The 14196-nt window shown below is 45.6% G+C and overlaps 1 protein-coding gene across 2 annotated transcripts in view; it reads left to right on the top strand.

Moving 5' to 3' along the window:
* Positions 1-338: 338 nt before the first annotated feature.
* The window catches only part of HS6ST2 (heparan sulfate 6-O-sulfotransferase 2), a 279322-nt gene continuing 265464 nt past the window's right edge, over positions 339-14196 (top strand). The window contains exons 1-2 of one of the 2 annotated variants that reach the window (XM_037016999.2): positions 339-1072; positions 1905-2423. In XM_037016999.2, coding sequence (XP_036872894.1) covers positions 645-1072; positions 1905-2423 — 947 coding nt within the window. In that variant the 5' untranslated portion in view covers positions 339-644. The remainder of the gene's footprint in view (positions 1073-1904; positions 2424-14196) is intronic. The other variant, XM_037016998.2, reaches the window with a different exon arrangement.

Raw genomic sequence — 14196 nt, 5'->3', positions numbered from 1 at the left:
ATTGAGGATGGTCAGCACTTGCTAGAGGAGGTGGGGTCGGTGTCAGGAAGTGGGTTAGATGGCGCCTGGTTTCCTGCGTTCGAACCCTAGGGCTCTCCTGTGTGACCTTGGGGACATCCCTTCCCCTCTCTGGACCTCAGTTTCTTCATTTGTCGCATCACCTTGGATTAGATGGCCCCACTCTGATGTGGTATTTAGTCACGTATCTTTCATCCAATAAACCTTATGTAAGTGAAGCCTTTCTGTAGGCTCGGGGCTTGATGCCAGGGACTCAGAAAGAGAAGAGGAAGGGCTACTCTCTGCTCTGAAAAGCTTAGATTCCCATTCTGTAACGTTTTTTGGTCATGCTTCTCCTTCATGCTGACTTACCTTTTCAGAAAATGCCCCCGCTTCCGTTGGAGAATGGAAATTGGCGGAGAGAGAGGGAAAACGTCCAATTTGCGCCTTTGCTATTTTAGGGGAGGTGGAAATTAAGAGCCAAAGTGGAGTGACGCGCTCACTGGAGTGACCTCCGTTCCCTGAGACAGGAGAAAACCCAGGTCCGCTGCTCGTGAAGTGGCTCGAGCTCTTTAGGCGTGAGGCATTATTACATAAATTCAAGCTCGCTCCTGATCCTTAGTACCCTGAGTTGCCTGAAGGGGGTAATGGCACTGCCTGCGTGTGGAGCCCGGGCGCTCGGGCGGCCGCTGCAGCCGGAGCGAGGAGCGCCCGCCCGCACCACCTGTCCCCGCCGGCATTCCAGAGTAGAGGCCGAATTGGCAGCGAGCCGGCCCGGATCAGTCGCCGCCTCAGCCCGCGCGGGCCCTCCTAGGGGTGTGTCTCGCGGATTCAACTCCCAGCCGCTCCTGGACGAGCCCCTAAAGGCGTCTTCCTCCCTGGCGGGAGCCGCGCGCGCCCCAATCTTCGCGCTGCTGCCCCGAGGCCGCCGCAGGCGGATGCACGACCTCAGGAGACGGTGGGACCTGGGCTCCCTCTGCCGGGCCCTGCTCACTCGGGGCCTGGCCGCCCTGGGCCACTCGCTGAAGCACGTGCTCGGTGCGATCTTCTCCAAGATTTTTGGCCCCCTAGCCAGGTATGTTTTAGGCGAAAGCGGGACTCGCGTTCCCCGGCCAGGACGCGCAGCAGCCGTGCGGGGAGGGAAGGGCGCAAAGTTCCCGCCGGCCGCTGGCGGCCGGGGCTCGGGGGCTCCGGAGAGGCGCGGCGCGCGTTTGGTCACGCTGCGGCTCCCTCCCCGCGCTTCCGCGGGCACCGGCTGCGCAGCGTCTCCGCTTGCAAGTCGGGCTGCCGGCGGGCTTTTTCCCGCAGGGGAACTCCGAATGCCCGGCTCCGAGCTCACTCAAGGCGGCCTCCAAGTTGGGCAACCGGGTGCGGCTGAGAGCAGGGTTTCGGGGCGCAAGGGGACGGAGCCCGCGAGTCGGGCAGGCGGGGAGGAGGCGGCGTGCGCGCCCAGACGATTGGGGCAGGAGCGCCGGGGCGAGTCCGGTGGCGAAACGGGATGGGGATGGGAGCCACGGAGCCACGGAGCCACCGAGAGTGGAGCAAGGCGCTCGGGGGCTCGGACCCGGGGTGTCGGGCAACCGGGACCAGCGCGGTCCCGCGGGTACGAAACCCCGCGAAGCGGCTCCGGAGAGCTCCGGCGCGGGGAGAGGGCAGGCGGCCAGCGGGAAGGAGTCGGGGGGAGGGGGTGCGACAGAAGCCACAGCGCTGAGCCTGCCGGGAAGGAAGGAAGCGGGGAAGGGCGCCGCTGCCGCCGCCGCTGCCGCCGCTGCCGCGGTGAAGTACTCGGTGCAGAGGGGAGGGGGAAAGGGGCGCAGCGGCGGAGCCAGGGGGAGGGGGCCGTGCGGGCGCACGGCGAGCGCCGGCTGAGCTGCGGGACTGACGTAACAAGCTTGGGTTTCCCCCAGCGTCGGGAACATGGATGAGAAATCCAACAAGCTGCTGCTGGCTTTGGTGATGCTCTTCCTATTTGCCGTGATCGTCCTCCAATACGTGTGCCCCGGCACAGAATGCCAGCTCCTCCGCCTGCAGGCGTTCAGCTCTCCAATGCCGGACCCGTACCGCTCGGAGGATGAGAGCTCCGCCAGGTTCGTGCCCCGTTACAATTTCAGCCGCGGCGACCTCATGCGCAAGGTAGACTTCGACATCAAGGGCGATGACCTGATCGTGTTCCTGCACATCCAGAAGACAGGAGGCACCACTTTCGGTCGCCACCTGGTGCGCAACATCCAGCTGGAGCAGCCCTGCGAGTGCCGCGTGGGTCAGAAGAAATGCACTTGCCACCGGCCGGGTAAGCGGGAGACCTGGCTCTTCTCCAGATTCTCCACGGGCTGGAGCTGCGGGCTGCACGCCGACTGGACCGAGCTCACCAGCTGCGTGCCAGCCGCGGTGGACGGCAAGCGCGACGCCAGGCTGAGGCCGTCCAGGTGAGCGCGCCCTGGCTAAGGAGCGGGGCCGGGGAGCTCCTGAGCGGACCTGGGCCTGGGCGGGCGGAGCGCGGTGGGGGCGCGGCCGGCGGCTGCGGGCGACCCTGTGCGCCTCCGGGCGCCCTGCAGTTGCGCCCGGGCCGGGAGGGCGCCAGACACCCTGGCGCGCACGCTCCTGGCAATGTGGCGGCCGCGGGAAAGACTGGTTGCTCCCGCCTGAGACCGCTCGTTCTGTCAGTCCTGTCCATCTGTCCTCGTGTTGGCCCGCTTGTTGTCGAGGAGTGCTTGCAGGGAAGAGGCCGGGAGGCCCGAAACAAGCGTCCCTCTGCTACCGCCGGGACAGGGCACCGCACGCAGGCTCCGCCGTGGAGCGCCCGAAAGAACAGCGCTAGGCGTGTAGCGTTCCCCAGTCCCTCCCTGTCCTCTGCGCAGCCCGGTTCCGAAGCCTCCTTTTCCGCTCTTTCTCTTAACCGTTCCGCTTTCTCTCCCACACCTTTTCTTGCTTCCTCTATTTGCTCTTCTCTCTTTCTCGTTCTCCTGATCTTGTCAGCTCTTGGACGCTGGCTCTTCCTCCGTTTTCCTCGTACTTTGTTTCTCATTCTTCTATTTTTTTAACCCTTTCTGTTTTTTTTCATCTTAATGCCTGAATTGTGTCGTCACTCTCCTTTCTCCCTTCTGTCTGTGCTCTTCCTGGGTGAGTGGGTGCCCCTCTGCTTCTGTTTGCGGACACCCAGCTTGCACCCCTCCACTACTGGCTGCACGCGAGGCATCCGCGGCGCTTGGCGAGTGCGAGGGGCACCCCGAGGGCCAAAGGGCGGGCTGGGAAGCTTCCCCGACCCCTTGTGAGGTTCAGCCTTGAGAAACCTGCCGTTTTACAAACCCTGAGACCCAGCGCGGTGCGCTGCCAGCCCACTTGCTGGCAATTCGGGGCTGATGTGGAAAAAGCTGATTGACAAAGAGCCTGTAGTCAGCTGCTTTCGCAGCTAGAGCATTTTCCTTCGTCCGACCTTAATGCCCGGTTGCTGGAGGTCATGGAGAGCCATAAAGCGGAGAGGGAGGGGCCAGGGTGCGCTGGGGTGCAGTTGGTCCGGCCAGGGCTCCCATTCTGCCACTCTTCCTAAAATAAATCAGGGACAGAGAGTCTGGAGAATGGACAAGGTGAGTCTAGTTGCAAGGAGCCCCTGGACTGGGGTCTCTGGGCTGGCAAGGACATAGCTGTGCTCTCCACCTCCTCCTCGAGGTGACCACAGGGGCCTCTGAGACTGCTGCTACAGCAGCTGCCTACCTGGGCCCTCTCCCAGCTCCCGCTCCCGCTTCCCCCCAGCCCCCCACCGTGGGACAGGCTTGCTAGGCGCCTTGGACAAGGAAGTGCTTCGCAGATGTGTCTTGGAATACAACAGCCCCTGCACTTTCTTCTGTACAGCTACAGGCAAATGGAGCCCTCTGACTTTCCCGTCACCGTTGAGATTTAGAGGAAACGTCACCCCCTGCTCACTTTTCCTTCCCTCAGTTTAGAGTGTCATTTCTTGAATGCTGGAATTCTGGAAGAATCTGTTGAACTTACATTTCCTTTCCAGCATTAACATTTTTTTTCCATCCTAAGAGAACCTTGGCCCCAGGAAGGTTGCTGCCTCAATCCATTGTGAGAATTGTGTAATACCATGTCACTGCAAGATTCTGGTGTTTAAGAGGATCCCAAACAGCTTGGCAATATTGGAGATAATTTCTCTTGCTGATGGAGCTTGTAGGTGTAGTGAGGGATGGTGATAAAAAAAGCTCTTTAGGGCAAAAAATAGAATCCCACAGCCATGACTGTGGCAGAGAAGTAAAAATAAGGTCTCAGCTACTATGGAAGCCATTGCTCTGTCTGTAGTTATACAGGGCACAGGCAGGGTGTGACATGATCTAGAACACACATTTTTAATGCGGTCTGAATTTTGCATTTGGTGGCCTGTCCTTTGGAAGATTTCTTCAGAAATTTTCCATAACATAACCAGGACCCTTCAAGGGGAGGGTTCAGCCTCTTGGATTGTCCCAAACTGAAGCAAAATTATTTGAAATGAAGTGAGATTTTTTTGGTCATAAAAAGGGTACTAGCACAGTGCCATCTAGTTTAACCAGAGAAGAACCCCTTTTTAAAGAGTCAGAGTTCCTGGATCTTACAAAATATTTGCAAAAATGAAATAAAATCTGCTAGAGTAACACATTACTACCCCAAAAGCACCTTTTTATGTCATTAATTCCTACACACCTCTAGAACTCTTAATCTTGAAGAACAGTGATAGCCAGTTTGAGGGTTCCAGAATTTCCCAGGATGTTGACAAATCCCTGCTGACAGGACCAGTTCTGAGTTCTGATAATCTGTAAGAGTGAAGGTATGTGTAAGTGTGAAAGAGTGAGAGAGAGTGTGTGATTGTGTGTGTGAGATTATGTGTGTGTGCATGCGTGAAAATTTAGACAGAGGCAGCTGTGCTGGCAGTGATGCATGAGGGTGAGGAGCTGGTGTCAGGAGATGAGAGAGTCAGCCATTGGGAGTTCCTGGGTAGAGAGCAGCCTTCCATGCCAGCTGGTGGTCTCTGTGCTCTGCTGAACTGAAGGGAACAGCAGCTCTGTCTGTTTGGCCTGGGAGTTCCGACACCTGGGCCTTAATTCCAGGCCAGCCTCGAACCAGCTGTGTGACCTTGGACCAGAGCCTGTCCAAGCTCGTATGTGTGGAGAGTGTGTTCCAGTTTCTGATGAGCTTTCACATCCCTTATCTCTGGTATTTCTCTGTAAACTTGCACTGTCTCTGGGAAGAGGGCAGAGTGGGCAAAAGTCTCCCCATTTATCAGATCAGAGTGAAGCCCAAAGGGGCTGGAGGACTTTCTCGAGGTTATTGAGCTCGTTAGTGGCACAGCTGGAATCTTACTCCAGTTCTGTGTCTGATTCCACAGCACTTGCTCTGTTGACTGCGTCTTGATAAACTAGGGTTTTTGCAAAAACACCATGAGGTATTCCATGTTAGTAATTACCACCAAGTGAACACTCAGTAAGTGTTAACCAGTGTTGTAATTCCCTACATCATCACCATTTTCAGTAATTTTAGACATGTGATTGGACCAGGGTTGCCACACTTTTTGGGAGAACAGATTTCTACATCCCTGAGGCGTTATGTCTTGTGTCTAGTTTGCAGAGGAGCCTCACATTGCCGTGTTGGAAATCACTACAAAGCTGAGAAGGAAGGGAGGATGCTGGGGCCTGGTGAATAGCATTGTAGGAGCCCTCAGCAGCCTCAAGGGCCACCCTGGCCTCATAGGCATCCCGCCATGTTAGGGGGGCATGAGAGACCATTGTGGCTGCCAGCCAAGACCCTGAATCCTCTTCCCAGTGCTGCATTTGAGACACTTGCCTGCCTCAGCGGATGGTAAAGTGCTTGGGTGATATGTAACTGCTGAATAGAAACAACGGATCACATTGCCTGGCAAGGACAAAGAGAAAGAGGTTGGCTGGCAAAAGGTTCAAGTTGTTTATTAAGAATAATATTTCTTTTTTCAAAAGCTAGAAATTGCATTTCATGCATCTGTCTGCCAATATGTTGTTTGGGGTCAGAGAAGAATCTTGCTCATTTTAGAATTTCTAAGACCATTTGTGAACACGTATCAAAACATTGTTGCCTACCAGCTGTTAAAACTCCCAAATCCTGCAGGGTTTTCTCACGCCAAATTCCCTCTATTTGTAGCCAACTCTAGTGCACCACGTGGTCGGTGGGAGGAATTTAGAATTGGGCAAAAAGAAATGGATGGCACTAGCCTGTTCTTCTCCACCAGGTATATGCTGGCTGGCCCACATCAGGTGGCTAGGCAGTGGGGGCCAGTCAGGTTCTATGGCTCTTGCAAGTCAAAGAATCTGATCTTCATATCCTAGATTTTTAGCTCCTCTAGATTTTCCAGCAGCCATATGGAAGAGTAATTAATTGTCGTTTAAGTTTCAGCAGGATAGCAACAACAGGAAAGGACTGAAAGGCATTTATGTGGAGAAAAGCTTTCTCCTTTTTCTTTTGGTCATTCCTTTTTAAAAAAATTGTGGCAAAGGCTTTCTTTTCTTTCCATGTCTTTTTAGAAGGTGGCTGTATTTTAAAAGAGCTTTGTGTTAGTAAGAACTCCATGGCACATGCATCCTGAGCCCTCTGCTCCTGTTCCTTCTCTTTCTGGATTTTGCAGTGAAGTGGGAGGACAGCATAGGCCGTGGTACGGGGTGGGCCAGTGAGGGAAGGGACTCTTACAGCCAGCAGTGCTGTGCCTCTGGTCCATTAGGCTGTAGCTACTGGCCTGTCCTAGGACAAGCTTCATTTAGCTGAGGATGCATTTGTTCAGCTGTCTTTGATAAGAGCTGTTATACCCTCTCACCTATTTCTCAGGAGAGGGGGAGAAATTCACCATGATAACATTTGTGGAACTTGAGCAGTATTAGTTAGCATCTCTGCACAGATGGCACACATGTGGTTTGGAGTCCTCACAAAGCTCTAAGTTCTCAAGGTAATACAAAAGGCTATTCAGAATTAGCATTTCTTGATAGTAATTGTAGATTAGTGCTGTTATGTGGCAATAAGAATGTTAGAGCTATTCTTTTATAGATATCTGTTGTCAACTTAGGTAGTATGAAAGGACATTAAAGAAGAACCATCTCTTCCATCCGTTATTCATTAAACAAAGTTTTGTGAAACTGCCCATTGAATTCCAGGAAAGACATGTCATTCTTGCTCTCACAGAGCTTACAGTAGAACAGAATAATTTGGTTTTTCAGATATTTGATCAAGAAGAAGGATTTTGTCTGAAAATTATTTGAATAGCAATAATGTCTTTAAAATGTCATACCTGTACCAGAATATATGTTTAAAAAAAGAAAAATCCATCTGTTTATGTTGCCATTTAGGTCTAATAAGCAAAGCAGAGTAGGTATTTATGATGTTTTATGGCCTCTGTACAGTGCTAACATTTGTGGGAGATTAGAGCCAAGACAAAGCCAAAAGGAGCCAAGGTCATCATGTTCGGCCTCAAGTTCATAAGATTAGAGGGTAAAGTGCAGAACTGCGTAGCACAGATGGTTGGGGGAGCAGGGAGCGGGGGGCTGTGATTTGCGGCAAGTCTATCCCCCTCTGTAAGACAGGAGATTTAAATGAGATGATTTCTCATGAAGGCCGTTTCCTTTCCAAAGTATGAGGAACAGGTCAGAAAAAGGAGAAGTCTGTTCAGGAAGGCTTCTGAGAATAGGTGGGTTGTATTTAGAAGACAGGAAGCATTGTGGGTGGCCTCCTCATGGCATTGTGAGGGCCAGCAGTCTCACCTGGCCACAGCTGGCCAGAACTGAGAAGGGCTGTGCTTGGGGAAGGGTGAGGGAGGGAGGTAGGCGAAGCCTCATTGTAGAGGTCATGGAATGGCAACAAGGAGGTTGAACCCTGGTGAGTATGAGAAGCTCTTGGATGAAAGGAATGTAAAAATCATGAAAGTAAATGAAGGCTGGAGTCTGGCTAAAGGTACCTTCCTGATTTCTAGTCTGGAGTGGAGGTGGTACCATTAACCAAAACACAAAAGTTGAGAAGGGGATCCAGTTTGGCCTGGGAGGGTACTAAAGAGTCCTGAGAGGTTGATGTTGCCTTGACTTCTAGTGGCCAGGGCTTGTTATAAGGGAGAAGTTCTCTGGGGCAGTTTAGGGCTTAGTTGTATGTGTGGGAGTCTGTGAACCCAGTTAATCTGATTTCACAAGTGGCATTATTATTTAAATGATAGCTACAATTCACATGTGGGACTCAGCCAAGGGAAAGGATGTTTGAATAGAGGAAAAGATCAACAGTCATTATTGCTTAAAAATGAGAACGTTCATCCGTCAGAAAACAGCCAAAATAAAAAGGCATATGTCAAACTGAGGAAAATATGCACAACAAATAAAACACACAAAAGGATGCCATCTTTCCTGTATAAAGAACCCCAAATTGATAAACAAAGGATACAACCCGACGATTTACAACATGGAAACCACGGCTAGATTACAGTCATGGAAAAACTGTTCAGTCTCCCTGATACTAAAGAAATGCAAGTTTGAATAATTAAATGTAGGAAAACCTTTTTGCCTCTCTAATTAACCCTGATTTTAAAAAACTCAGCATGCATTACCACCACCACCAAACAGAAAAAGATAGTAGCTGGTGCTGACAAGGGTGTGGTATCATAATTCTCATACATTGATGGTGGTAATGTAAATTCAAAGGATCCCTTAAAAAATTTTTTTATTGAAGCATAGTTGAACCACAATATTGCATTTTGGGTGTAAAACAGTGATTGGACGATTATATACATTTTGAAATGCTCACACATGATAAATATAGTTACCATCTATCACCGTACAAAATTATGACAATGATTCTTCTGCAAATAAATTAGATAATATAAACAGAGTACATTAAAAATATTTATTTATTTGACCTATGATTTCTTTTCTGGGATTTGATTGAAAAACAATATCCTGCACATATTTTTCATTTATTTACTCATTTATCTATTCATTCATTTATTCAGCAAATATTTATTATATATCTCCCATCTCTGTGCTCTGTGCTAGGGGCACTGTGAAGAACCAGGCAGATGTGGTCCCTGCCTTCATGGAGTGAGAAAGATAGACATGAAATAAAAAATTAATTGCCTAAAATTGTGAGAAGTGACATGGGAGAAAAGTATAGAGCAATCTGATTGTATACCAGGAGGCTAATGGGAGTTATTTATAAATGCAGCAAATTGGAAAAATATGAACATCCACACATGGCATAATGGTTCAAGGAATCTCAGCACCGACACTTGAAAGATTATTACAAAACCATTTAAATGTCCTTTTATAGAGTATGGAAAATTGCTAGTGATTTCATACTAAGGGAAAAAGATAAGTGTGGACCCAGTATGACGACAACTATGTTAAAAGGAGAGACAGAGATGCAAAATTATCTTCCCATTCTTTTCAAATATGAGCATAAAAGACAAAAAATGGAAGAAAAACACTAGGATATTAATCAATCAATTAATGATTTATTCTCTTATTCTGCTTCTCTGAAGGATTCGAATGTCCTTTATGAGAATGCACTACTTTTATAGTAAAAGCAAACATGAACAGTTTTTAAATAATGTTTATTATGGCTGTGATAGATTATACATGTCTCCTTTTTGGGTCCTGAAGTTTATGGCTGCTTCTTTCATTAGCCATTTGATATTCTGGGAGTCCTTAGTGAGGAAGTCTCGGCTAAATAAACCCTCAGAATGAAAGGCAGAGGTGATAAAGTTAGGCATTGGCTGCTGATTTTTCTGCCGATTGGCTGTAATCATATTCCAAAGATTGCGTGCAACTCTTATAGCAGCACAATATAGAGGTATTTGAGTGGATTGCTTTGTTTCTTCTCTGTTTAGAGGTTAAATGGAACAGGAAATTAATAGTGGTTCACAGTTTGGGAATACAAAGCGAATTCTACTCAGCCAGAGCCACCTGAGACAGCCTGGACTTTGAATCTTCATGAGCCTCCTTCCAAGGGAGCTGGTACCAGAGCTAATGGTTTGGCTAGAAAAGTTAAGTCATGGGGCTGGTGAAGGGCTATTGTTCTCAACATCCGTGCTTAGATCAGTTAGTGTGCATGTTGCCCTCTTCCAGGAAAGAAGGGGAGTCCACTCTGGAGGAGCTCTTTCCAAAGCAGTTTCACTTCATAAGAGCATTGCCCCCAGTTAACTATAAATTGATTAGAACATTGCATTCCTCAACTGCTCTGGATATCTGAGGGGCTCCTCCATACATTAGGTACATCATCTTATTGTTGAAACTACATTCTAGGTGTAAGTTATTTTGACAGTGTAAAGAACATGCTTCACAATTGAAAAGCTAGTATTGACATTCCATGTCAAATACAATGAGATATTTAGTCACTGAGTTTAGAAAAAAAAAAAAAGGGTGGATGGGAATGTTCCCTCTTCTATTAAAGTGTAATGAAGAATCCAGTTAGTGGTATGTGTCTTCTAATACAATGTCATTGTAACCTTAGGGAAATATTGGTTTAAATTTTAGTAAAATATTTATTGGCAAAAACGCTTTTCTAGTTTTACTAGGTATTGGACTTTGCAGATTATTCAGTTGGTGTTATTGCATCTCATTTTTTACTTCTGCCATTTTGCCTATAAGAATAGTGCTGAAGACTTTGACACATTTCAGAGCACTACATTAAATAAATCTGTCTTACACATTCCACTGTGCTTTTTCTGGAATATTATATTCACATACAGGCACACATGCAAATTCAAAATGAGATTCAATACATGCAAATTCTGGATAAATTCCATATTTATAACTTAGCAATAGTTTTGAACTTGTTATCATATGATATAAATGTATCAAATACGAGCTCATGGGAATTATCAGTAAATTTATTTTTCTGATTAAACTGTGGGTTCTTTTTTAGTCACAATTGAAGCTTCAATTATGGGATATATTATAAGAGAATAATTTGCATTTCATTTACTCTGAATTGTCAAGAATGATGTTCTTCCCCAATGTAAATGTCTGTAAAAAGGACTTCTTATTCAGTTTGATTGCTTTTTAAATTTTACTAGCAGAGATGCCCTAGTGAGCCTAAGAGAATTGGTCTGTTTCTTGTGAAGAGTTTAGTCCTAATGAATCACTTCCATACACTTTTCTGAAGGAATACAGAGCAATTGAAATGTGCGATGCATTGATTTACATCAAATGGATTAGGCCTGTGTGCACCATTCCTTGCATTAATTGACTTTCTCCCATAACTGTACTAATAAAGACATATCATCAGTTCTGTATCAGCTCCAGTTCACTCATGGAGATCATTGGATTTGTGCTAACACTCTACAAAATGAAAGTGGATGCAAGCAAAGAGTGTTTAGAAATTGACTGGAGTGACCAGGTTACAGCTAGGAAACTCAGAGATAATTTTAAAAGGCCCTTTGATTTTGGCAACCAACTCCTTAGTTATTATAATAATAGAAGTTAAGATCACCAGTTGAAAAACATAGAGTATCAAAATGGATGAAATACAAAATCCAGATGTATGCCGTGTGTAAGACACAAAGCTAAAACATAAGGACACAGATAGGATTGGAATAAATACACAGTGCAAATACTAACCAGATGGAAGCTGATGTGGCTAAATTGAAATCAGAAAAAATAGATTAAGGCAAAATCTTTATTGGTGATGCACAGGATCACTGAATAATGATAAAAAGTTCAAATGCTCAAATAATAATTCTAAACTTGGTATGCATTTAATGTCATAGTTGTGAAATATATAAAGCAAAAATTGACAGAGCTATAAGGAGAAATCTACTTTATGAGTAAGTCTACTGTAGGTAAAATCTAGTAACGTCTTTCAGAAATTGATAGATGAAATGAACAAAAAATAAGTAAGGACACAGAAGGTTTGAACAACACTGTTAACAAACTCAGTGTAATGGACCTGCACCCAATTAAAAGGATGTACATTGTTTTTAAGCATTTAGGGAACACTTTTGAAAAAAGACCATATACTAAACCATGAAGTTAATCTGGAAAAACTTAAGTGAATAAAAATCTTACAGACCACACTATCTGACTTCGCAGTGCTCAGTCACTGGATGTTATAACCAGTCAGGCAGGATCAAGGGATCAGGCTATATCTGAGCACAGGCAAAGGAGCATTAGTAGTCTGATATATTTGGAAGTGTTGCTAATCCTTCACCAACCACATCAAGTTTCTTAATTTACACGCAAGAGTGAAGAACTCTAAAACTCAGGCAAAGAGAAGTGCTTTAAAGTGATTATTTGGCCCAGGTAGTTTGGCCAAAATACCTTACTTTCTATTAATGTAGTTTGGCCAAAATACCTTACTTTCTATTCAGTAGGGGTGCCTACTGAACCAGGCTTTATGCCAGGGACATAGCATATATTTTTCTAATTTAATCCTTAAAACAACCCTTTAAGGTAGATGTTTAAAAAAAAAAACATTTAAAGATGAGAAAACAGAGAATTGAATGAGATATATAACCTGTGCAAATCTACATAGCCAGTCAATATTGGAGCTGGCACTTAAAACCAGTTGGGTCATATGATGTGTCTGGTATGTTTTAACATCCACTAATTTCTCAGACCAATTTCCAAAAGCCTTTACCCTGTTGCTCTTCTTTGGCTATGTACAAGCTCAGTGGAATGGAGACTTGAAGTGACTTTCTGGTGTTGTTGGGATTCAACATGTTAATGGATTTTTTAAAAACACTTTTTAAAAATTTGATAAAAATCACTCTTTAAAGGTGAATTCTGTAGCTGATTTCCCCCCTCTTCAATAACAATTTAGAAATCCAGCAATAAAGAAAAAAATAAGTAGATATCCAAGATACTGAAAATGCTTTCAATACTGATTTACACAGAAGAATGGTTTTTTAGGGACAATAAAAGAAGAAAGGAGTATTATTAGAGAAAAGATTCATTTTTTTTCCAGATAAGGAAAACAAGGACCTTAACTGCATTTTAATATATGCCCTGTGCAGACTCAAAATACGGTGTACACACTTCATGAAATTTGTAAGAGGCCAAAACATCTTACTTCTTCTGGAATGTTGGCAGTTGACTCATTAGAAATGTCATTTGTACTGCTCTGATCATGACCTGCTTCTATAAATGACCATCGCTGTTTTCACTTCATTTGGTCTCTGTAGACACAGCCTTTGGACAGTAGTGTGAATGGAGCCAGCCAAGGCAGCACATATAATCTCGGAGCATGAGGACCTGGAAAAATAAAGATATTTTCTCTCAAAATCAAGTGAGGTGTCCCAGAGAAAATGAATCGTGAAGTGGGCTTTTATCACAGGGCCTCATCATGAGGATGATAAAAGTGTGTTTCACCCTGAAATAACCAAGTGAAGGTAGCACATTCCCCTATAAGTGAGGATTCTCTCTCTTTTGGAAGAGGCAGCTTTAGAAAAGTGCCCTTAAAGACAAGATACAAATTTGCACGGGCCTACTAGTCTGGCAGACGTTAGTGTGGGCCGTAAAAAAATCAGGTTAAAGTCATAGAAGAATGGTAAAGAGGCACCCAGTCCAGCCAGAGGCCAGTGTGACCTTGGAATGATGGCCGCTTCAACAAATGCTTCAAAGTTGAGGCTGTGAAGTAGAATATTAACTACCACAACATTTTGAAGGGTGAAAAGCTGTCTGAGCCTATTGACCAGATACGCTAGCAGCAAAAATACTTATTATTTTTGTGATTGATTTTGCTGAAAGTGGTACAGTGTGTTCTAGGAGTGTAATAGGCCAGCTTTAACTTGTTACAGTGATGTTCAAATCAAGCATCTTGCAATGAATGATGTGCAGTAGGATATTTATGAAAAATTACTTCAATAAAACTTAATGGACATGTAGAAATGATTTTATGCATAAACACACTATAAGACTAATGAAAGATAATGAGACTAATATGTGAATATGGAGCTGAAGCAAAGTAGTTTAAAAATACTTTGCATTATTGAACAAAATGGTCTGTGCATTATTTCTCCTTTTAGGTAAGGTTCCATGCTTGGCATCTACTACCCTCAATTTGCTCTTTTTGACTTTGAAGCAAAGCAAAGGAAAAAAAAATGATACTTCACCATTGTATAGCGTTTTACAATTTTCTGGCAGGTTTTGTATTTATCACCATATGGGTGCACATTAAATCTGCATCTCCCTCTCATTTATATGTTTATGAAGTTATAAAGATATACACATGTGC

The sequence above is a fragment of the Manis javanica genome, chromosome X (genome assembly GCF_040802235.1).
Source record: "Manis javanica isolate MJ-LG chromosome X, MJ_LKY, whole genome shotgun sequence".
Lineage (NCBI taxonomy): Eukaryota > Metazoa > Chordata > Mammalia > Pholidota > Manidae > Manis > Manis javanica.
This window is presented reverse-complemented; position numbering and strand designations above follow the sequence as displayed.